The sequence below is a fragment of the Ctenopharyngodon idella genome, chromosome 14 (assembly GCF_019924925.1).
Source record: "Ctenopharyngodon idella isolate HZGC_01 chromosome 14, HZGC01, whole genome shotgun sequence".
Taxonomy (NCBI): domain Eukaryota; kingdom Metazoa; phylum Chordata; class Actinopteri; order Cypriniformes; family Xenocyprididae; genus Ctenopharyngodon; species Ctenopharyngodon idella.
The window spans coordinates 23,470,573-23,495,757 of record NC_067233.1 but is presented as its reverse complement, the minus strand read 5'-3'; the positions used below and the strand labels follow the sequence as shown (position 1 = coordinate 23,495,757).

At 39.2% G+C, this 25,185-nt stretch overlaps 1 protein-coding gene across 1 annotated transcript in view; it reads right to left on the bottom strand.

Moving 5' to 3' along the window:
* Window positions 1-24,755, bottom strand: part of trpc7b (transient receptor potential cation channel, subfamily C, member 7b) — a 58,612-nt gene extending 33,857 nt beyond the window's left edge. Inside the window, exons 1-2 of the mRNA XM_051860965.1 lie at window positions 23,486-24,755; window positions 12,975-13,737 (exon numbers count right to left, since the gene is read on the bottom strand). Of these exons, the coding sequence (XP_051716925.1) occupies window positions 12,975-13,737; window positions 23,486-23,856 (1,134 nt within the window). The 5' untranslated portion in view covers window positions 23,857-24,755. The remainder of the gene's footprint in view (window positions 1-12,974; window positions 13,738-23,485) is intronic.
* Between the last annotated feature and the right edge of the window lie 430 nt (window positions 24,756-25,185).

The following is a 25,185-nucleotide window of genomic DNA, read 5'->3' as shown; positions in this document are numbered from 1 at the left end:
TTTATATAATATAATATGTTTAATTTATAAAGCACCTTTCCCAAGCTCAAGGACGCTTATTTCACTGATGGACAAGCAGGTGAGAACAAAACAACGACACACTGTGAACTTCCATGACAGCTCAGAATCCAGCATTCACAACGACACCAGAGATCCAGAAAGTCTGTCACAAAATCATCTTGTGGAGGTGTCTGTCTATCTGGAGAACAACTGCAGTTATCCAGCCCTTTCAATCCGTATCAGTGTTCCTACACCGGAAGAGCCGAGCATTTGATTTCTGACACAGAGTCTGTGGGCGGAACAGATGCCGAGCGCTCCGGATGGCCGTTCAGACTGATCTCGGAGATAACGAGCAGTCTGTCCGTCTCAGGAAAGCCAGCGTTACCCACAAATCCCTTCATTCGTGTGTGTCTGAACCACAATGCGTTCAAACAAAGACAAGGATGCGGAATAATCAAGGTCTGTCTGCGGCTTCCACAGATAAACTCTGAACGGTTCCACAGTTTGGGCTCTAAGCAGCCCGTCGTTGATGGATCAAGTAGACTGAGATGGATTTGTTGAGCTATTCTGAAATCTGTCAAACATTCTGACTGATGACACACAGATAAATAACTGCCATTCAAAAGTGAGTCAGTAAGATTTTTTGTGTGTTTTTGAAAGAAAATAATACTTTTATCCATCAAGGATGTGTTAAACTGAACATTTATAATGTTACAAAACATTCCTATTTTAAATAAATGCTGTTATTTTGAACTGTCTGTTCGTCAAAAATCCTGTTTCCACAAAAATATTAAGCATCACAACTGGCTTTAACATTAATAATAATCATAAATGTTTCTTGAGCAGCAAATCATCATATTAGAATGATTTTTGAAGGATCATGTGACACTGAAAACTGGAGTAATGTTGCTGAAAATTCAGCTTTGATCACAGGAATAAATTACATTTAAACTTATATTCACATAGAAAACAGCTATTTTGAACTGCAATAATATTTCACAATTTTACTGTTTTTACTGTATTTTTGATCAAATAAATGCAGCTTTGGTGAGCAGAAGAGACTTCTTTCAAAAACATTAAATAATCAAACTGACCTATTCCTGGCATATACATTATATAATCTACTGTAGATATTAAACAGACAGTCTAATAATACTCTGACTGCTGGTTGGCTAGTTGACATGTAGTTACTTATAGTTAGTATAATGTGGATTATCAAAATAAAGTGTTATTGTATGTGCCGTTGCATTCTGAGATATGTCAGAAAATAATTCATAATGCAATGCACAGCTTCATATCAGAGCTTTAACTATAATGTGGATTTTTAGAGTGGCTGAAACCATGTATTTACCAATCAGTAAATTCCACAACTGAAACGTCTGCCAGTAATATCTTCTGCAATACCATAAAGATCATTGTCTTGAAATGGCTCACATTAGCTAAGCTAGCATACATCAAACACATTCAGCAGTTAGATCTCACACACACACACACACACACACACACACACACACACACACACACACACACACACACACACACACACACACACACACACACACACACAAGTCTCATTCTGGACCAGCAGCTGTTCTGAGTGTTGAACCCTTTCATGAAAATCCATCAGCATCAATATGATTTAATGCATAAATGAACATTTCAGATTAATCAAGGACGTAAAACATTCACTTCAAAGTCACAGATGTTTTAGATGATCTAAAATTACAGTCCCTCATCACTTCACTGTGTTCTTTATGAATCGTTACAAAGTTTCAAATGAACAGACTTTCAAAGTGTCAAACAGCACACTGTAACAAAACAAACAGAAATGCACAAGGATCAGGCATAACATTATGACCACCTTTCTAATATTGTATTGGTCCCCCTTTTGCTGCCAAAACAGCCCTGACCCGTCGAGGCATAGCCTCCATAGATCAGACTTGTTTGTTCAGCACATCCCACAGATGCTCCATTGGATTGAGATCTGGGGAATTTGGAGGCCAAGTCAACACCTCAAACTCGTTGTTGTGCTCCTCAAACCATTCCTGAACCATTTTTGCTTTGTGGCAGGGCACATTATCCTGCTGAAAGAGGCCACAGCCACCAGAGAATACCGTTTCCATGAAAGGGGTATACATGGTCTGCAACAATGCTTAGGTAGGTGGTACGTGTCAAAGTAACATCCACATGGATGGCAGGACCCAAGGTTTCCCAGCAGAACATTGCCCAAAGCATCACACTGCCTCCGCCGGCTTGCCTTCTTCCCATAGTGCATCCTGGTGCCATGTGTTCCCCAGGTAAGTGACACACACGCACCCGGCCATCCACGTGATGTAAAAGAAAACGTGATTCATCAGACCAGGCCACCTTCTTCTATTGCTCTGTGGTCCAGTTCTGATGCTCACGTGTCCACTGTTGGTACTTTCGATGGTGGACAGGGGTCAGCGGCTATGCAGCTCCATACACAACAAACTGATGCACTGTGTATTCTGACACCTTTCTATGAGAACCAGCATTAACTTCTTTAGCAATTTGAGCTACAGTAGCTCGTCTGTTGGATCGGACCACACAGGCCAGCCTTCGCTCCCCACGTGCATCAATGAGCCTTGGCCGCCCATGACCCTGTCGCCGGTTCACCACTGTTCCTTCCTTGGACCACTTTTGATAGATACTGACCACTGCAGACCGGGAACACCCCACAAGAGCTGCAGTTTTGGAGATGCTCTGACCCAGTCGTCTAGCCATCACAATTTGGCTCTTGTCAAACTCTCTCAAATCCTTACGCTTGCCCATTTTTCCTGCTTCTAACACATCAACTTTGAGGACAAAATGTTCACTTGCTGCCTAATAAACCCTACCCACTAATAAGTGCCGTGATGAAGAGATAATCAGTGTTATTCACTTCACCTGTCAGTGCTCATAATGTTATGCCTATAAATTAAAAAAGTATTTTTTTTTATCCAAAGTTTTAAACGAACAGACCTTTACACAGTGTGTTTTGTTACAGTGTGAGGTTTGGTTCTTTTAAAGTCTGTTCATTTAAAACTTTGTAAGAAATCATAAAGAACACAATGTAACAAAAACAGAAATGCACAAGAACTGTGGTCAAGCAAACTGGCTAAAAATGACAAATAATTTCAGTGAAAGCTGAATGGAAAGACCAGCCACCCGAAAACACTCTCATAATGTGACAGTAAGTCATGTAAACACTTTAAACTAGAAACAGCGGCTCTGGAGACACTCGTAATTGGGGCTGTTTGTACACGAGATGCTGAATCGATGGTGCAAGAAGAGCATTTTTAGGAACAAATATCTGAGATAAAGCTGATCAGGCAATGAAACAATTAAAAACGAATGCAGAGCCAGTGTAACAGTCAACTTCTGATTAATGAACTCAATTTTCTCCTTTCCTTGAATAATGCAACAATACATTAGCTATAGACTGTATTTAAAGCTGCTGTGTGCAATTTTTTCCCCTCCAGTTTAATGTTAAGAGTCAGAGGTAAACAATGCTCACATTTTTAGTTAATTTTGCAATTATGTTTGATGCCGTATCACACGCTGCAGCTTTAAGCAGTTCAGACAGTTTCTGTTCGCTGCTTCTGCACCTAGAAAACAATTGTCTTTTTTACATTAGATTCCTCAGCAGGACCAATCTATGAGGAACAGGGCAAGAGAAGCACTTTCTCAGGAAACAGAGAGCGGAGGAAAACCAAATGATTTAGTTTTGCAAACATCTGCAGATTTGTGTGTTTGCAGGAGTTCAAACTCCTATTATGTTCTGACACGCACTGTAAGATGACACAGATTATACTGCAATGCTTTTCTCATGTATTTTTAGAGCACAGAAGATGTGGACTGTATTTGTTCGTTTTGTTTAGTTTTTTCCCCTACATTTTAATCCTTTTCTGGCTGGGAATCTCAGGTTTTGGGAGGGTCTCAGTATTCCTGGTTTGAAATTTATGGTCTAAACCCTCTAGCACCACCAACAGGTTAAGGTCTGTGCCTACATTTTTGCTTATATGTTTTACAATCCAAAAACAAATGTCATCTTACATTTTTAATGAGTTTGTTTATGGAAGCTTGTTTCTGACTCAGAATATAAAAAATAAAATTGAGACTTTTTATCTCCTGATTCTGACTTTTTTTTTTTTTTTACATTATTGAGTTTATATCTTGTAATTTTGACCTAGTTTCTCAAAATTGCAATTATGACATTTTTCTCAGAATTGCAAGTTTATATCTAGCAATTCAGATAATAATTGTAGAATATAAACTTGCAATTGCAAGGTTATATTCTACAATTGTGAGAAGAAATTTTTTTTTTTTTTAATTTTTATTCCATAGTAGAAACAAGCTTCCATACTTTTTTGACTTGTTTCGCAGGTAAAATGCATAAAAATCTTTGAAATACTGTAAGATACACTGTAAAAAAAAAAAAAAAAAAAAAAAAAAATGGATAATGTACTGGCAGAAAATTACCTGGACATTATCCAGTAATTTTACGGACATTTCCATTAACCCTAAAACACAACGCAATGAAATTCAAAATTCAAAATAAAGGTAAAACACCTGTAAAAAAATAAATACTGAAAATTAATACAGTACATTGTGCCCTATTTTTATGTACTACTAAATAAACTAAATAAACTAAAACTTAATAAAAACTATAGGCTACATTTAAAAAAGAGCAGTGTTTAGATGAATATGTACTGCATGCTTTCCTCTCAATAACAAAATAAACATACAACAAAAATGACAGCGGTGAAAAAACAGCAGTTAAGAAAGCATCTGGATATTTTTGCACCACCAAATCAAGCCAAAACAAAGTTTATTCAGTGTTCATCTTGGGAATTCGAAATGGCTTGCAAAAGTGACCTTTTCCAGTTTTGAATTCCCGAAACGAACACTAAATAAACTGATTTTGTTCGAAATGACATCACACCAGTTCATTCTTCAATTTCACTTGAGGCATATCAGGCCCTTAATAGTTAATCTACTACAATTTTTCCTAAATTCCCCAACGAAGGTTCCCTGATCAAACAAACTTTACAATGTCACTGTTCAGTATTCGCTGCTCACATCTATAATCATAATTGTATTATTTATTTATTTATTAATATAAAGAAAATACAAGTATATCAAATGAAAGTGGAAAAACTATAATTGATCTTCTGGATAGTGAAGTTTGAGGCCATTTTTCTTTCTGTGATTTGTTTACTAGACAGCTCTTTCTTTTAATAGCTGCTCTCTCTGTTAGCATATGATGATGGATATGAAAATGTCAAATGATGAAAACAGTCCCTTGAGCCCGACCTGCCTGAGGTGTGTTTGTGTGTGTGTGTGTGTGTGTGTGTGTGTGTGTGTGTGTGTGTGTGTGTGTGTGTTTCATGACTGATATCCAGCTGATCTAACAGATTTGCCCTTTTCACTGGACTGTTGTGAAGAAATCAGTCTTTCTGAAGGATGAGAGAGGCACTGTTTGAACAACCCAACACACATGAATACTGTCTCAGTGCACGCGCACACACACACACACACACACACACACACACACACACACACATACCAGAAAGTCTTTCACACAACATCAGCATTACTGATACTCTCTTATCTGTAGTCTTCAGATCACATTATAGGAATATTCCAGTTCAGTTAAGCTCTACTGACAGTATCTGTGACATGTTGTCGATTACCACAGAAAATCATTTCGACTCCTTTACAGTGATACACTGACAGTAAAACCTATGGGGCAAGACACTGAAGCAGAATAACCACAAAACTCAAAGTCAAAACTCTAAAAGCCCATGAAGCTGGTAGTTTTCACATGATGCATGCAAAGAAATCAGAGAGAAACGGTTTACCTAAAATCCACCAAACAGGAATGACATTCAGTAGCAAATAACCAGGTTCAATCGCCTAGAAAAGTATTTAAAGGATGACTTAAAGGATGATTTAAAAACGTTTACAGCTCAAACAACACCCAGAACAATCAATTTAGGAGCTTTTACAAAATAGAAGCTTCACATTTCTTCCCATGAACATCAAAACAAAGTGCATTGCTAGCTATGTTTCCTATTTTTTCATGCAAATATTTTGGATATTGCATAAAAAAAATGCTGGATGCAATTGCCAAAGATGCACATAAATTCTAAAAATTCACATAAAAACTGGTGCGCTCAATTGAGGCCAGTGTTATTATTTTAGTACGATTGAGATGCTATAATTTTTATGAATATTAATATTTTATTTATATTTTATTAATATTATTCATTTTTAGTTTTAGTTATTATAGTTCATCAAGTTAAAATGAAAAAGAGAAATGTTGGCTTGGCAACTAACTAAATAAAAGAAGTTTTTTTTATATTTTATTTTATTACACTTAACGTTTATTAATGAAAGCGTTTTTTTTCTTTATGGTTTCAGTTTCAGTTTTAGTTAACTATAATAATCCTGATTAAGGCGGATCACTTTTTAATCACATAAACTACGATGGAAACACATTTACTGAATAAATCCCTCATTACTATAGAAATCTCGTAAGTGACTTTGCCTCAACAGAGGATGTGATTACATAACTGGACTAACCAGTGGACCAATCACATCACAGCATCCCGAATGTTGGTTTTGTCATTCTGATACTCCTGAGCCAAAGCCTGTCATCAGAATGATTTGGTTTAATTTCCTCCCAGAAGCGTCTCATACGGTTGCGTTCACAAACATCAGGCATCTGAACGAGAAAAAAGATCACAGATTGCAGCAACCGACAGGAAGTGACAAATTAGTTCTCTTGAACACATGGGAAGAAAACGCGGCTTCCATCACAAATGTTTTAAGTGATATTCCAAATTTGCGCATAAGTTAAATTCAGAACTTTGTATGGAAACAGCTAGTTTAAACAGTTTTTGTTATTTAAACTCAGGGATGAGACATTAATGTCACTGCACGTATCCAATTCGTTACTATAAAGTACATTTTTATTAAAATAAACTCTCTATTCCTCTATTGTTTTGCTTTAGCTGCTCTGGTTTACAGTATTATCATATGATAAATTGCTCATATGCTCACTTGTAAATCATGTTTGAGTAAAGCGTTTGCTAAATGAATAAATGTAAATGTAAATATAGTCACACAATGACAGTTTAATTTCTCTTCCTTTGATCATAAATACTCAGAACAGATGTTTCATATTCAGCCTTCAGTATATGACTGTAATTTCAGTATGGATTTTCCATTACAGCATCAATGATACACGTATTTCACATTAATATAATTAATCACAGTGATGTTCAATTACAGATGAATGGAGTTTACTAATGTGTGTTAAACAAGATCAGACATGTTGAAGATGGAGAACCAGGCCACAATTTTTACTCTAGTGAATGCTTCACAGCCTACGTTTATTCTGTAAAATATATTCTGTATAGAAATATTAAAAGTCTTGACTAAAAAAACATTTGAAAATGTTTATTAATCAACCATGCACAGGAAAAATTTAAATTCATTCTTAAACTATAGTGGGGCAAGTTGTCACAATGTGAAGCTGCTTATTATTTGCACTGATTCAAAAATAATACCCTGGTAGACATTAAATATCTAAAGTAAGAAAGTAAAAAACACATTATATCAAAGTTTAATTGTATATATATATATATATACACATATTGCTGGCATTTATTGCTGCATTTTACTAGAATGAATGAAACTTTAAAAGTCTTGACTAAAAACACATTTAATGCAGTTCATTGAACATGTTGAACTATAATGGGGTAAGTTGTCACAATGGGAAGCTGCTCATTATTTGCACTAATTTGAGCAGAAAATACCCTTTGTATTCTAAAGTAAATATCTTAAATAAAAAGTATTAGGCTATTTAATACAAAAGAAAGGCCTTTTAACTATTATTAATACCTAAAGGTTTTAAAGGAATAGTTCACTTTCAAATATAAATTTCCTGATAATTTACTCACCCCCATGTCATCCAAGATGTCCATGTCCTTCTTTCTTCAGTCGAAAAAGAAATTAAGGTTTTTAATGAAAACATTCCAGGATTATTCTCCTTATAGTGGACTTCAATGGTCTCCAAACGGTTGAAGGTCCAAATGTCAGTTTCAGTGCAGCTTCAAAGAGCTTTAACGATATCAGACGAGGAATAAGGCTCTTATCTAGCGAAACGATCGGTCATTTTCTAAAAAAAAAAAAAATCAAAATGTATATGCTTTATAGGCACAAATGATCGCATCACAAGTACTTCCACCAGAACGTGATTCCGTACTCTTCAAAAAGCTTACGCCAAATGTCCTACGACTTCCCTATTCAACTTACGGAAAAAACGGAACTGGCGCCACGTTCGTTCCGTAAGTTGAATAAGGAAGGCGCAGGACATTTAGCGTAAGCTTTTTGAAGAATACGGAATCGCGTTCTGGTGGAAGCACTTGTGATGCGATCGTTTGTGCCTATAAAGCATATACATTTTGATTTTTTTTAGAAAATGACAGATCGTTTCTCTAGATAAGACCCTTATTTCTTGTCTGGTATCGTTTAAAGCCCTTTGAAGCTGCATTGAAACTGTAATTTTGACCTTCAACCGTTTGGAGACCATTGAAGTCCACTATAAGGAGAAAAATCCTGGAATGTTTTCATCAAAAACCTTAATTTCTTTTCGACTGAAGAAAGAAGTACATAGACATCTTGAATGACATCTTGGGGTGAGTAAATTATCAGGAAATTTTTATTTGAAAGTGGACTAATCCTTTAATAAATTTATAATGTGTCAATGTTAAACTAGTTTATCTAATTGCTGGCATTCACAGTTGCATTTATCAGAATGAATGCACTGATTTCTAACATTCTTTGCTGGTTTGCATTCCTCCTTAAAATGCGGCCACATGGATCATCTGCAGTTGCCAGGAGTCTGTCGCTCTTAAAACAAGTCCTGCCTCGAGCTCTAATGAACATTCCTTAGAAAGCTCTGGTAATCCTCTGCCACTTTCGGAGACAAACGGGAGGATTCCATCAGCTCAGCATATGTCTCATCGATACAGTCAGCAGATGTTATGTTACTGGTAGCAACAGTGATCCCGAGACACGTGGGATGCTGGAAGGCCCGGTTCATTGACGGCTGTAAAACAACGTTCCTTGCTGATTTGTCTCAAGCCTGTTTTGGAAGGATAAAACCGTGTTTGTTTTCATCGGCTGCTAATACAGATGCCACTTCTGAAGATGAAACTATCTGTGTGCCCATATGGCTCTTAAACGTGAAGCACTTCAGTGGGAATTAGTTCTGAGATGTATCGGTGTCTGATCGCCGCACAATACCTGACAGAGTTTATATGAGGTTATAGAGTACAGCCCTCTTTACAAGGTGGAAAGAAGCAAAGAATGATTGGATTTGACAAACCAATCCACCACCGGCCTGCGCCGCCTTCATCGCTGCAGATTCAAGATGATACTGCAGGAACAACAGCTTTTCATCATAGTAGGGTTGCCAGGTCTGCGCAACAAAACTAGCCCAAAGGCCAATCAAAAATAGCCCAATGCGATTTTCTCAGATGCTGGATAAAACTACATTAAACATCTTTAACCTGCATCAGAATACATGCGGTGTAAAGTCTGCTGTCAGGCGGCTCTGGAGGAGAATTGATTCGGGCCACAGACGGATCAGATCCCTGAGGAGCAGAACAGGATTCGGCCGTCAGATGGATTAGACTCACACTCATTAGTGAGCAGTGTGTGCTGGGTAACAGATGCTGCTCTGGTGAACGTGTGGACACTTCACTCAAAAACACTGGATGTGCGAATTAACATTCAACTGCACACACACACAGACAGGATTTAGCTAATTACCCACACTCCTGTGTGAAGAACACTTTAATTTACAGTTGCGTAGTGGACACACACGCCACCATCTGAGCCTTGACAAAAACACACACTTACTCCTGATCCTCACACACATGCCGTCCATTAGCTCTGTTTCTAACCCTAGTGAGCTGTCTAAATAGGGAACTACATTTCACATACATTAAACATGAAGTGCATGAGATTTAGTTGAGAAGTGATAGTTTAAAGAGGCCATATTATGTCCTTTTTCAAAGTCTTGATATTGTTTTTGGAATAGGTTTTCATGCTTGAATGTACGAAAAACACATTATTTTCCCAATTCTCCAAGCTCCTCTCTTCCCAGTCTGTCAGTAACACTCTGTTTAGTTCTTGTCTCTGTGAAGCCCCTCCTTCTGAAAAGCACAATGTGCTCTGATTGGTCAGCTGGAGCAGTGTGTTGTGATTGGTCAAGCGCTTCGAGCGTGTTTGGGAAATGTTCCACCCCTTACCATAACTGCCAGTTTCAACACATTACTAACTAACTCAACCAGGCCCCGCCCCTTTATTTTGGGCAGGAATTATTTAAATGAGGAATATTGTGACGTGCTCATTCTCGGAAAAGAAAACGCAAGACTACAATGGAGGCGTTTCGGGGAGTTCAGAAACAGTGACACTGATATAGAGAAGAACTCCTGCTGGAGGGACCCTGTGCTTTGAAACTTTTCAGAGCTTTTTCATGCTCAAACAGCAACATTACACAGTAAAGAAAGTTGAACGTGGAAAAAAGCATAATAGTTCCTCTTTAATATGTATCAAAATACAACACAAAGAGCTATTCTGTTTCTGTCTTCTCTTCTTTCTACTGGTTTCATCTTCTCCAGGTCAGGACGTCCGTATGTCCACTTGAGGTGAGAAGTAAAAGCCGTCGGCCCAAATTCAAATTCAAAGTACATTATTTGGCTGTTCCCTGCTCCATTTCTCACACACACTGTTTTTCATTGGTCTCATACAGCGAGAGTTGATTGTATTGCCTGAAGATTCAGTGTCACTGCTGCTCTAATGTAGTTTGAGGAGATGAGACATGCCTCTGAAATGTTATCATTATATATATATTGATTGAGTTTTTGTTATCTTTTCTTACCTAACATCAAATGACTTTATACACACCTCTGTATGTACCGTTTGTGCTCCAATGAGTCTTAACGGGTGCATCACATGAAACCTGTCAACATCACATTCAACTTAACATAAAAAAAAATTATTTTGCATAAAGAAAATGAAGCCCTTTTTTTTTTTGGATTGTGGCAATATTTTAAAATATATTGTTAAGCACTTTTCCTCTGCCCAAATTCTCATTATTTTAATAAAAATAGTGCTATATTATTTAAACTTAGATATTATTGAAGTATTTATATGATAGTATTTGCTGTACTGAATTTAGTTTATTAAAACATAAATCATTGTGTCAAGATAGGATGATTTTCACCTTTTGCATTACAGTGAAGTGCTTGAAAATTTATATATATATAACAAAAATGTCTGATAATGTCTGTATATACAGACATTATCAGTATATACTGTAAATACAGTCAAACCAAAAATTAGACATTTTTGATATTTTTGATATATTTTTACTAGTGGGTGCAGGACACTATAGTTCATTTATGTAAGTGAGGATAGCAAAATAAAGTAAACTGTGACATATTATATAAATTCTTCATACAGTGGACTACCAGTAAAATTGATAAAAAAATTTGAAACTAAAAATTATTCCGACACTTTGACCTGACCATGTTTTGCTTAAGTGTTATCTGACATAATTAAGATTAATTTTTTCTGACACAGTTTAACTCTGAGATCTTGTCATATTTTATTACCAATTTTATTAAACTATAGTGAATAAACTGTATTAATGAATGAAATGTTCAAGGTGTCTGAATAAATTTTGATTTGACTGTATGTGTAATATTATAGCATAATAATTATATATATATATATATATATATATCACACACACCGCTATAATATTATACATTTTATGCATTACAAGCCTATTTTTTGTTTGTGATGAAATATGACCTTGACATTCACAAATACTGTAAGCCTGTTTTACACTGAGCCGAAATTCACATCTTAATTCGGTGCATTAAAGACGTTGGTCAGAGTCGCCAAACCTTATGAAACCCACTCACAAAATTTGAGTTTGCTATATTCACTAGAAGCAATCCCTGATGTGAACCATGCCTCCAACAAAACATCTCAAAACACCTCTGGACAAAATAACACAACATTATGTGTCGTAAAAATCAGACCACACCACCATCAAAACCTCAAGACAACTGTAAAGTATGGAGGGGCCACTATGGTTTGGAGCTTTTTGCTGCCTCAAGTCCTGGACATCTTGCTATCTTCAACAGAAAATGAATTTTAATGTTCACCAGCACATTATTGTAATAAGAGAGGACATTAATTAAAAGAACGTAAGGCAATCTGACTGCCAACTGAAGCTCAACAGAAGTCGGTGACACAACAGAAAACAACCCAAAACACTGGACTAAATCAACAACAGAAGGACTTCAACAGAAGCAAAAACACTCTGGAGTGAAACAATCAGAGTCCTGACCTCAACGCCACTGAGATGATGAGGTATCTGAGAGAGCAATTCACACCAGATATCTCAAGAAAACTGCTAAAATGAAACCACTTTGGTGCTAAATTCCTCCTGAACATGTTCAGGTCTGATGCACAATTACAGGAAAAACTCTGCGTGGAGGTTATTGCTTCCAAAAGTAAGTAACAGCAATTACTAAATCGCACAGCTCTTTAAAGTTTGAAATATATTTTATATCCAACTTTATCTGCACACATACAGTCTACTCACACCATCTGATATATAGGCTACTATATAGCAAATCTCAACCACCTGATTACTTGCATCATCGTAAAATGTAAACTATATTATCGTCCAGCTCTAATCCACTAAATGCAACTAAAAGTCATGAAGATGTTAAGATATTATAAACATTAACATCATGATTTTCTGTAAAGCTGCTTTGAAACAATGTGTATTGTGAAAAGCGCTATACAATTAGATTTGACTTGACTAAATGACCCATTTTTGTTTGTTCTGGTTGTAGTATTATCAAATTTCTCACCTTAAACTCTGTCTCTATGTTGGCGAGTCGTGCGAGTTCGTTGCTGAGCTCCAGAGCCGTCAGTACGGGATCTTCGCTGGACAGCGACAGGTAGGCGGCGCTGGCGAGCCCTTTGTATGCGTTCATGCGCGATCTCGAGTGACTGAAAGAGTCGCGTCTCTGTTTCTCCGTGCACTCGTAGCACTTGCAGAAGTAGTCATGCGGCCGCTCGATCCTGGCGCCTTTCATCAGCAGGATGTGTACGATCTCGTACTCCTGACAGTGCGCGGCCAGAATCACCGGTGTCACGTCGTGCGAAAAACGTGTCCCGTCCTCGTCGTAAGCGTAGAAGTCATCATCCCTCAGTTCCTGCTCCAGCGGGCTCAATGTCAATCTCAAACCACCCGCGAATGCTGGATGAGCCAGTATGGCCTCCACGATTCGCACGTAGCCTTTGCTGATCGCCAAAAGAAGTGCGTCGCCCACGCGCGCCATTCCGTCTTTCTTCAGGAGGAGCTCTGTGACCTCCAGGTGCTCGTTCCCGACTGCCAGCTGCAACGCGTTTTGACCCATGTAGTCCACACAGTTGAAGTTGAGTGTTTTGGACTCATCCAGCATCTTGCGGACAACAGGAATGTTGCCGTACTCCGCAGCGTCGAGAAAACGCTCCTCCTCCGCCGTGAGGCTGGTGCCACGTTCATTGAACATGTAGGCTGGGCCTCGGATGGCCTGCCGACGGCCCTTCTCTCGCAGGGTGGTGTGCCTGCGATGCATGACCTCTGACCTAAGAAAAAGTAAAAAAATTAGTGAAGAACACAGAGTCACAATCCATATTATTTGTAATGAGAAAGAATATTCAATAAAGAACTTGACTTCATCCATCAATAAGTTAAAGTGCCTCTATTACACTGGACCTTTCATGCAGTTTGTAATAGAGCTGTTTGTGAATGTAAAAGTTCTTAAAAGTTTTAAAGGTCAAACAGCAGATAAATGGAGTTATTGTACCCAAAAGAAATAACAGATTCAGAACTGCCTGAAATGAGTCGTCAGTAATTCCAATCTCTCTTCCTGCACGAACCTATGTAGGTTTGTAACTAATTTGCATAATGCCAGCCTATGGTCTTCATTGGCTGCCTGCGAACAACATCTATTTTGCTCCGCCCTCAAGCACAGTAGTTGTAGCTGAGACTGGGAGAGTTTAGTTCATGTTCATGGCGAGAAGACGCTGTTTTCTGTGCTACAAAAAGCAAAACCACTTATGGCTCGTTTCCAACGAGCCGTATAGTACAGTACAGTTCAGCACAGTATGATCTGGAACGGCAAACCCTGATCTTGTTTGCATTTTAACTACAAACAGTACCCTTACTTGATAGGCGTGGTGTATGCCGGAAAGTAACGATCTAGGTCATTCTTGCGCGAAGAAGAAAGCGACACAGTAAACAGCAATGGAGGACATACAGCAGATCTTGTTCTTGCTTCTCGGTATGTACATTGCTGAGTGCCGACATTGTGTTGCAACGGTATTGCGTTTCAACTGTATATTTAAAAAATGTTGCCTCTTGTGGTGTCATTCCCCTTGTAGCACATGCAAGTGACGATTCTTTGTGAACCAATCAACGTTCTGCAGTGATTCTAGCTCCACCCTTTAGGTACCCCAACAGAAGGGTCCCAAAAAAGTAGTACGGTTCGGTATTTTGGTAGCATTCACAACTTCTGACAAAGGAAACGGAAATAATTGCATACCATACTGTACTGTACCGTCCCCCTCGGTGGAAATGAGCCATTAGATTCACGGTGAAAGGACAAGGACTCAAGCTCGAACTGATACTCAAATTGATGGTAAAACCGACACCATCATTTCTGTTCGTTTCACTGTGTATCAAGTGGTGAGGAAGATCCGGTGCTGAAATTCAGATATGCTAATGGCTGTTGATCCGGTTAAATCTCTATGAGGAGTTAATCACAGTGTAAAACATGTAATTTCCTGTTGCCCACAGGTGGCGCTATGACTGTAACTGAATATTTTCATGTAGATGTCTTCAGGCCAGGACTATTATCAAACGTGAAGTTTGGGGCAGATCGGACATTGTATGCCCGAGTTACAACAACTTCCTGTTTCATGGCGAAACATCGAATATTGTCGGGCCGCCACGGACACGCCCTTTAACAAAAACTCAAGATCTTCGCAATTTAATGTCGCAAAGGCCTTTAGATTAGACTGACCAAATATGATGTTTATCTGATAAAATCTCTAGGATGAAGTTCGTTAAAGTACAACGTCTGGAAATGGCAAAAACTGCAAAGATTTTGCAGAGAAAATTCAAAATATCTCACTTCCTGTTGGGTCTCAGATTTTGCACCCAGGGACTTTTTTGTAGGTATTGAGCTGTTACATCTGTCTACCGAATTTCATACTTGTACGTGAAGCGTAGCGCGAAGGGCGCTTAATTGAGCTATTGAGCCATTTTGCCACACCTAATTCAGAAACCCATATCAGATGTAAATTTTCACCACTTCTGACACGTGTGCAAAGTTTCACAAGTTTTCGAGCATGTTTAGGCCCTTAAAAATGTGATTCATTTTGGTGAAGAAGAATAATTGACTGAGCAATTACAATAGGGTCCTCACACCATGGGTGCTCGGGCCCTAACTAGCTGTAAAAGTCTGCAGCTAAAGAATTTAAATGAGTGTGCTTAATTCAACTTGTCTAATCTGCTGTTCACTGCACAGCACGAGATTCAATCATGACTGTTTGTCAATAGACTGACGGTCTAAAACGGCCAATCACAGCTCTGCTTTTAGAAGTTGCTAAATTGGCCTCTCACACCACCTGAGTCAATCTGACCTCTGATTGGACCAATAATCAATTACATCAGAGATCAGCTCGGGGTTGCAGCTTTTTCTATGGCTCTCACACTGTGATGCACGTGATCTTCAAGAGTGGCACCAAAAGCTAAGAAATTGCCATGATTTCAACACTTTGGGGATAAAATACACACACTTCAGTTTTGTCATTTTAAGATAAGAGTCAGTGTGGTTTTCACTCATGAGAGTGGATATATCACACTTTAAAAATGACATGATGATTGCATGCTATATTTGTTTAAAAATCATATAAATTTTAGTCCTCTTGACAGTCTTGTCTGAAATTGCACACATACAAAAGCGCCTCTGGAGAAAATCCATTTACTCAGTACCGACCAGTTTCGCTCACACAAACTGCTTATGCAGCATAGAAACAGCAATATACACACATGAACACATGAAACATACATGTGCAGCGAGCAGATCAATATGTTGTCTGGTACATGCTGTGCTGCTCTGAACATTTTATTTCCAAATGCTCTTAAACTCTGTCTCTGGGTGAGACATTTTATACAGCAGCAAAACACAGCAAATTGCAGCAAGTCACAACCTGCTACAAAACAAAAAAGCTGTCTGCACACATACACATAACCCAGAGAGAGAAAACCCAAAGATTACCAGCTAGACACATCAATGCAGCATATGTTGTTTAATTAGTAGTGTTTGTTAAACATAGTCAAACATAACTATTACTGTTGCTCATATTTATACTTGTGATGTGATCAAACCTCTAAAACTAAGTAGGCTATTAAAGTTCACTGTGTGTGTCGTCCTGCAACATTTGCGAATGATTCTTCAAATCATGTGTGTTGTTGAGGAGAGTGTGCTGGTATTTTACCAAGTGATCAGATGCACCATTTTCACCTACTGGACCAGAAAACAGGTGAAAACCTGCAACTACCTATCAGTGTTCTTGCACTGCCCTGGTAACCACCCAAACACCTAGCAACCACCTGAGAATGCCATAGCAATGTCCTGGAAAACACCTTAGCAACCACATAAGAATGCCCTAGCAGTGTCCTTGCAACCACCCCAAACACCCTAACAACTGCATAGGAATCTTCTAGAAATGCCCTGCCAACCACCCTGAACACTCTAGCAACCACCTAAAAATGCCTTAGCAACACCCTGGCAACCACCTCAAACACCCTAGCAAACATTTAGAAATACCCTAGCAATGTACTGGCAACCGCCCCAAACATCCTAACAACCACATAAGAATGCTCTAGAAATACCCTGGCACCCACCCTGAACATGTTAGCAACCACTTAAAAAAATGCCCTAGCAACACCCTGGCAACCACCTCAAACACTCTAGCAAACATTTAGAAATACCCTAGCAATGTCCTAGAAACCACCCCAAACACCATAACAACCTCATAAGAATAATCTAGAAAAGGCCCTGGCAACCACCCTGAACATGCTAGCAAACACCTAAAAAATACCCTGGCAACCACTTTAAACACCCTAGCAACCATTTAGAAATACCATAGCAATGTCCTGGCAACCACCCCAAACACCCTAACAACCCGATAAGAATGATCTAGAAATGCCCTGGCAACCACCTCAAACATCCTAGCAAACATTTAGAAATACCCTAGCAATGTCTTGGCAAGTTTGTTTGGGGTGGTTGCCAGGACATTGCTAGGGTATTTCTAAATGTTTGCTAGGGTGTTTGAGTTGGTTGCATCTAACAATGCCCTAGCATTCACTTCAGACACCCTAGAAATATCCTGGCAATCACCCCGAAAACCCTAGAAACCACCAGACAATGCCCTAGCAATACCCTGTCATCCACCCTGGACACCCTAGCAACCACTTGAGAATGCCCTAGCAATGCCCTGCCAACCATCTAGTAATACTCTAGCAACACCCTGGCAACCACATGAACACCCTAGAAACCACCTAAGAATGCATTTACATTACATTTACATTGCCCAGCAATGTCCCAGCAGCAATGCCCCAGCAACACCCCAGCAATGTCCTAGTAACCACCTTGAACATCCTAGCAACCACCTAAGAATGTCCCAGCAATGACCTAGTAACCACCTTAAACACCCTAGCAACTATCAAAGAATGCCCCAGCAATGCCCTGGCAACCATCTAGCAATGCTCCAGCAATGCCATAACAACCACCTGAATACACTAACTACTTACCTAAAAATGCCCTAGCGACACCCTAGCAGCCACCTAAGAATGCCCTAGCAACACCCTGGGAACCACCTACCAATGCTCTTGGAAACCACTTCTTCATAAAATGTAAAATTGTAGCTATGTCTAGTTTAGTGCGGTGGGCCACCAGTTAACTGACACTGTGCTCCCCAGAGACGAATAAAAGGCAGAAGTGATAAAAAGACAGCAGAAAAATGATTACACAGCGCTCTGAGACATCAAACGCAGAAAGGGGCGGGTGAAAATGGAACCCATTCAAACAGAGCAAGTTCCCTGAGGGGCATGAAAGAGCGTCGCACTCAAGAGAGGGAGCCATGCTGAGCACAGACAGACAGCTCTGTGTGTGTGAGGTCATCTAGATCCTCAAGATACGTCTGTCTCTCTCTCACACACAGTTACAGGTGCACAAACTGCATGTGTTTGCATAAGTTTAGCTTTCGGCTGTGTCTGATTAAACCTGTGTGATTTCTGTGACACCAAATGGAACTGCAAAAATATCTAGATTTTTTACATTTTCTGAGGAAATTATAAGCATTGTTTACCTGTGCAAAACTTAATACATGACTCATTCTATAATGCAATGTAAAAAAAAAATCATGTCAAAAAGATCGGCAACACCTGCTATATGTTTGCTGCTGCTGTGCATTGCTAGGGTGTCCTGGGTGGTTGCTAGGTGCTTTGATATGATGCATTATGCACTAGTGAAATCTACATATCATCATTAGTTGCATTTACTGGGACCCTAATAATCCTTTTGTAATCGGAGTAGTAGCACAGTCACATGCAACCATGTCAATTGGAATAAATTGGCCAAATCCAACTTCAATTCATTTGGATTGTAAGGGTGGTTTAAGCCTTTTCTAATCCATTCGATAGGACATGTAAACACTTGATCAGATTGACAACCAAAACTGGAAAGTTCTGCGCATGTGCAGTGATGTAGAAATGGTGTTCTTTCATGACTGAGAGTTTGGCATGGTAATGGATATGACAATGTTGATATGTTTGGTCTTGGGGAATAGATCAGCTATGCTGCTGCTGCGGTTGGTTATTGCTGCTGCTGCTCCTGCTGTCATTACTGTTGCTGCTGTTGGTTATTGCTGTTGCTGCTGTTGATTATTGCTGCTGTTATTGCTGGTGCTGCTGCTGCTGTTATTGTTGCTGTTGTTGCTGTTATTGCTGCTGCTCCTGCTGTTATTGCTGTTGCTGCTGTTGGTTATTGCTGCTGCTGCTGCTGTTGGTTATTGCTGCTGCTCCTGCTGTTTATTGCTGCTGCTGCTGCTGCTGTTGATTCTTGCTGCTGCTGCTGCTGCTGCTGTTATTGCTGCTGCTGCTGTTGATTCTTGCTCCTGCTGCTGCTGCTGTTATTTCTGTTGCTGCTGTTGATTCTTGCTGCTGCTGCTGCTGCTGTTATTTCTGTTGCTGCTGTTGGTTATTGCTGCTGCTGTTGATTACTGCTGCTGCTCCTGCTCCTGCTGTTATTTCTGCTGCTGCTTTTGGTTATTGCTGCTGCTGTTGGTTATTGCTGTTGCTGCTGTTATTGCTGCTGCTCCTGCTGTTATTGCCGTTGCTGCTATTGCTGCTGTTATTACTGTTGTTGCTATTGGTTATTGCTGCTGCTGCTGTTATTGCTGCTGCTGCTGTTATTGTTGCTACTGTTGGTTATTGTGGCTCTTATATTCACATATATTTAGTACGGAACTTAGCTAACATCCAAAACAATGCTGTGTGCTGAGCTAAATGCGCTCATTGTATGTGCGTAGCTACATATGATGGTATTAACCAGCTGAGAACTTGTGAAGAGCTTATAAAATGTGTAAATGAGTCAAAACAGCAGCAGGAATCCCTCCGTCACACACACAAATGAAGATCTGCTACGAGACGCAGTTCTGATGCAACATTGCAACTATGACAAGGAAAAAACAGGTATGCTTGAGCATTCTGTCCTTTTTAGAGTCGCATCTTGTGACATCATGTCCTGTTTTTGATTCGTTTACATGTCTTTGGTCCGTGTTGCATTCATATTTCGTTTGAACTGCACCAGAGTTCATCTGGAAGCGGACCGAGACCCTTCTATTCAGCTGTCTCTGCCCGCTTGTTTGGTGTGCACCAGGGTTCGGATGGCAGTGTTCACACTTATTCAAATGAATCACACTAACAGACCAATTGCACCAGAGTTAATTTTAATCGAACCAAACAAGCCAAGTGTGAACACACCCTTAGTCTGCTTACAAAGAAACGTAAAGAAATTCAAAAAGAAATTCATTCCTAACAGTGGGGAAACTGTATATTTGTGCGGTGTGCATGTCAAAAGACTAAATCCGATTTGAAGCTTGTGACATAAATGCGCGCGTTAACCCGATCATTTTATTTAGCATTTATGTAAACACTATGTTCGGAGTCATCAATCAGAATCATTAATTTTTCCGATTTAAACAAAAGGTGTCCGTGTAAGCGTAGCTATTGATTTACATACTTTAATTTTTAGCAGAATAAAAAATGATTCACATGACGCATCCTCTTAGCATCAGTGATGCTCTGCCAAAAGGTCCAAACTCACTCCACTGACATGTTGGACTGCTTAAACAAACAGATCAATGTTATGAAAGAATCTTCAGGAAGTCAAACTACCAATGACTTACAGTGAACATCAAACTGGCACAGAAGAAAGCTTTATGACACACAGCTGCTTTAATGAGTATGATGTGCTTGAGTCTGATCTGACAGTTTAGGATTAATATGAGTGAAGTTTAAACAGGGAATGAATTATGAGCCCATCCATATGGAGAAAATGTGGAGCTGATTATCTGGACGGACACACACTCACAGAGAAAGAATAATATGCAAAATCCGTCATCTATCCTTTCATCCTACTGTAATATAGATCACCTCTCATTTCTCTCTCTCTCTCCTTTCTGCGCTCTTGTACAAGCATCAGCATAGAAATGGAGTTTTTGCTCCTCATCAGCACAAAGAATGAAAGGACCAGCTGGAATCACAATGAGAGAGGAAGACTACAAGCCGGAGAAGTGAGACAGATGAAACAGAGTGGAAAGACTGAGATAAAAGAAGTGATGGCCCTCTTTACAATCGCTTTGAAATTATGTAGGTTCTGTTGATATTTTATGCTGAAGGAAAAAATGAAGAGAACATACTAGGAAGAAGATACTGTAACCAGGAAGTGACCAGGGTTATTAAACATTAATAAAAACCATAAAGTATATAAATAAAATTAAATAAACACTGTAAATGACAGGCTCCTACTTACTGTAAAACACAAACACACAAGAGCACAAACATAGTCTACATCAGCAGCTCCCTTCCAAGGCAGCATCCTAACTGACATAGCACCTGATTGAAACACCCTACATAGTGCACTCCTCATGTTAAGCACACGAGACACCACTTACAATTCCAATTCAATCTTGACTTCAGCATGTTGCTAATCTAACTGTACAATAATCTAAGCATAAAAATACATTACAGACACATAATTATCTGATTATATAGTTCATTTTGTAGCAGAATGAACACTTTTTAGCAATACCTTTCTGTATTTTTCTTAAATCATGGCTTTTATTGATAAGAATGGGTTTGTGAATGGGTGTGTCTCATTCAAACCAATCTGAAATGTAGGGGCGGAGCAATTATTATAAATAAGTGAGCACTAAAGTAACTAAAGTAAAATGCATGACATGAAGGTTATATGATTCCCTCCTGGCTAAGTTTCACATACATATGTGTAAATTCTCCAGTCATAAACCACATTTTAAGGCATTTCTCAACAATATCTTACTGTTTTCCCCCATTAGCTTGGGGAGGGAGGGTGTTATTGTTGTTTTTTTGTATCAATTGTTGATTGTTACCTATATTTGTCATGGGATTTGTTTCCATGTTGAGTATAAAACGGCCTATATTCAAAGAGATAATTCAGCCCAAAACAAAATCACCCTCATGTTGCTCCAAACCAATATGATATTCTCACAAAATGAGATATCCTTAATTTTCACACCAGTCTTCACAATGAAAGTACACAGTGACAAGGGACAAGACAAAAAGCATAAAATTTTGGTCTGTTTTTCACACAAAGCTATCGTATGACTTTAGATGACTTTGAATGTAGCAAACAAGTGGTTTGGACTACTGTTATACTTTGTGAACTTTTTGGAGCGTAAAAACTCTTGGTCACTATATGCTTTCAGAGTATATGAGAAGAAAATCAGCAAGAACATTTTTCTTCTTTTGTGTTCCAAGTTAGATAGTCATGCAGCTTTAGATGGACATAAAGGTGAGTAAATGATGACAGAAACTTCATATTTGGGTGAGCCCTGGAAATACTTTTGAAAATAACTCCAGTCATGTTCAAGTCAAGCCTCATCTGGAGATTGACATGGAGATTAATGAAGATCTGATTCTGCCTGCAGTGTCATTACCACTGGAGCGGATCAGATGATGACACAGGCAGCTTGTCTGGAATATTTTGGCAGGTTATTATTGTTTTCACCTCAGGCTGCAGGCAGTGTCTTGAGACCAGAACCAAAATTACAAACCCTTTCCCATGCCTCTCTTTCTTTCAACCTCGCACACACTTTAAGGCAAAACATCAATACAATAAATGTTGTCAGACATCAATTTTTAAAGACCTATTGTGGTGATTCGCGGCCTGTTTTTCGCACCAACGCAAAGGAGGTTCTGGAGGGAACATGATCAGCGCATGCGCATCATAGGCCTACTGGAGAGCGTCAATCAGGAAACTGTTCTAACCTCTCTGTCTAATACCTTCAAAATCAGATCAGTAATCCTAATTATCAGTCAGATAATAGTTAGTATTATTAAATAATAGAACTTAAATTGAAAAAAAATGCGTGCTCCAACATGCGCGCTCACGTCACGTGCACGAGACACTACAGTAACTGAGGTGCTAATTAATTAAAGCCCAAAATGCGCAAAACACAACAAAAAATGCAATTTTTAACAATTACAATAACATTAAATACATTATAAGTTAATAGAATAATGCCAGGACGATAATTGAAAGAAAAGGATTTTATTAATAACAAATTATTATTGTTATTATTAAATAAATTATAAATTATTTAATTAAAAACTTCATGATAAATAGAAAGTAGAGCAAATTACACAAGCGATTAACTGCATAGCCCATGAATAAAACTTTTGAACTGTATTTTTATTAGGTTTTGTGCAAGCTGATCCCACTGAAAATGTTTTATCTACACTGTAAAAGGGAAAATATGCTGTTCTTACATTAGACCAATTTTACCTCAAATGACTTTTTTTCGATAGTGTAAACAAGTTGATTCGGTCATATTAAATGATTTAATATTAAAAGTTTTTACTTGAATAAACCATTCAGGTTTTAGGTTACCTGACAAACATTTTACACTGACCCCATCATCATAAAATCTGTCCGATTCTAGATCCCTGCGCTGTGGAATAAGATGTTATGAAGTCCATCAGACTGAAGGTTTAACTCACGCGTGAGGTGGAGCGCAGCTGTGCGGGGTCTCGATCAACTCCTCCGGGCTGCGGGTCTCATGATCGGGTCTGTGCGGGGAGTGCCGCCGCTGTCCGCGGTTCTGGAGACCGTCGCGCACCGGAGACGCGCCGCAGCATCGCCCGAGATGCGCCGGCGAGCGCCCGATCAACTCCAGCGGATCGCGGGGAGACGCGTCTCTGGATCGCGTGTCCCGGTGGTCCGTGCGTGGAAGTGGAGCAGATGCCCGCCGCTTCAGGGGTCTTGGCGGCTGAGGGAGATGAGTCTGACCGGCAGAAGCGGGAGAAGAGGGGGAGGAGGGCGGGGAGAGGGAGGAAGAGGAGGCACGGAGCCCCTCGCCTTCGTCAGACATCGGGAGAGCTCGTGCTCCGCATCTGCTAAGTGAAAGGGCTTCATGGAACTGAGACGAGCAACTTCAGCAACAAGTGGAAGAAGAGTTTTACCCTCACATCAACACACACACACACACACACACACCTCAAATGAGAGAGGTGTGGCTTGACTTTTGATAGTCAAAAGTATGTGGACACCCAAACACGTCAATAGTATATTATTTTCATCCTGTGGAACACAAACGGAGATGCAATGAGGAATGTATGAGCTGCTCTTTTCTGTACAACGGAACTGAACAAGATCAAGATATTTTAAAGCTGCAGTCCATAACTTTTTTTGGTTAAAAATGATCCAAAATCAATTTTTGAGCAAGTGTAACCAGCCGTGTTCAAAACTATATCCTTACCTTAGCCCGATTCACAATGGTACAATGGCTTGTAATGATGTTTTAATTCGAGTGGTACTGGTGGGATTCCGCGGGAAATTCGAGCATGCAGCCGTTCGTCTTTGCGTCATTACATCACGTCTGTTTACATGAAGAAGGAGTCCCAGCTAGTAGGCTATATGACATGTGGGGATGCTGCAGGCAGTGGATCATTTATGGCCTTTTCTCACAGCAGCTGGAATAATTAAACTTATCATTTTGATGGTGGATTGTAATCCAGAATGGTGACGGTCCAAATGACAATCATCAGTGACAACTGGAGATTCATCCGTAGTCAAAAGCAAAAGACTTCGGACTGCGGAGTGGCTACAGAAATTGAAATCTACAAGTAAGGCTAATACACACTAAATACACATAGTTACGTAATGCTGATGTTGTTAACATTAACCATTTGAGAACAAAATATAACAATATTAATAATTTGCAAGGTTTGACATGATCCGAACTAAGCGATCGTTCGATTTAATCACCATTGGCAGCGCGATTTATTGTAATGCTTTTTTTTCCTCAGTTGGTCAGAACAAAAGTGTCAGATTTATACTTGTTCAGATGACATTTTCTGGTGAAAATGCTTATTTATGAAATATTAAAATAAAGTATCTAACATCTTGAAAAGCTCATGTCCATGTTGTTGTCATATGCATGAGGACCTTTGATTTGTAGAGAGCCCCGCACACGACATGCAGGAAAAAAAGTAAATCGGAAAGGATAGGTAAATCACTCGCCTGATTTATAAATCGAGGGAACGACTTAGTAAGGCATGCACACGATTTATAAATCGAGGGAAAGAATAAGTAAATCGCACGCACGATTTATAAATTGAGGGAGTGACTTAGTAAGGCGTGCGCACGATTTAGTAAATCGAGGGAAAGAATTAGTAAATCGCGCGGCCGATTTATAAAT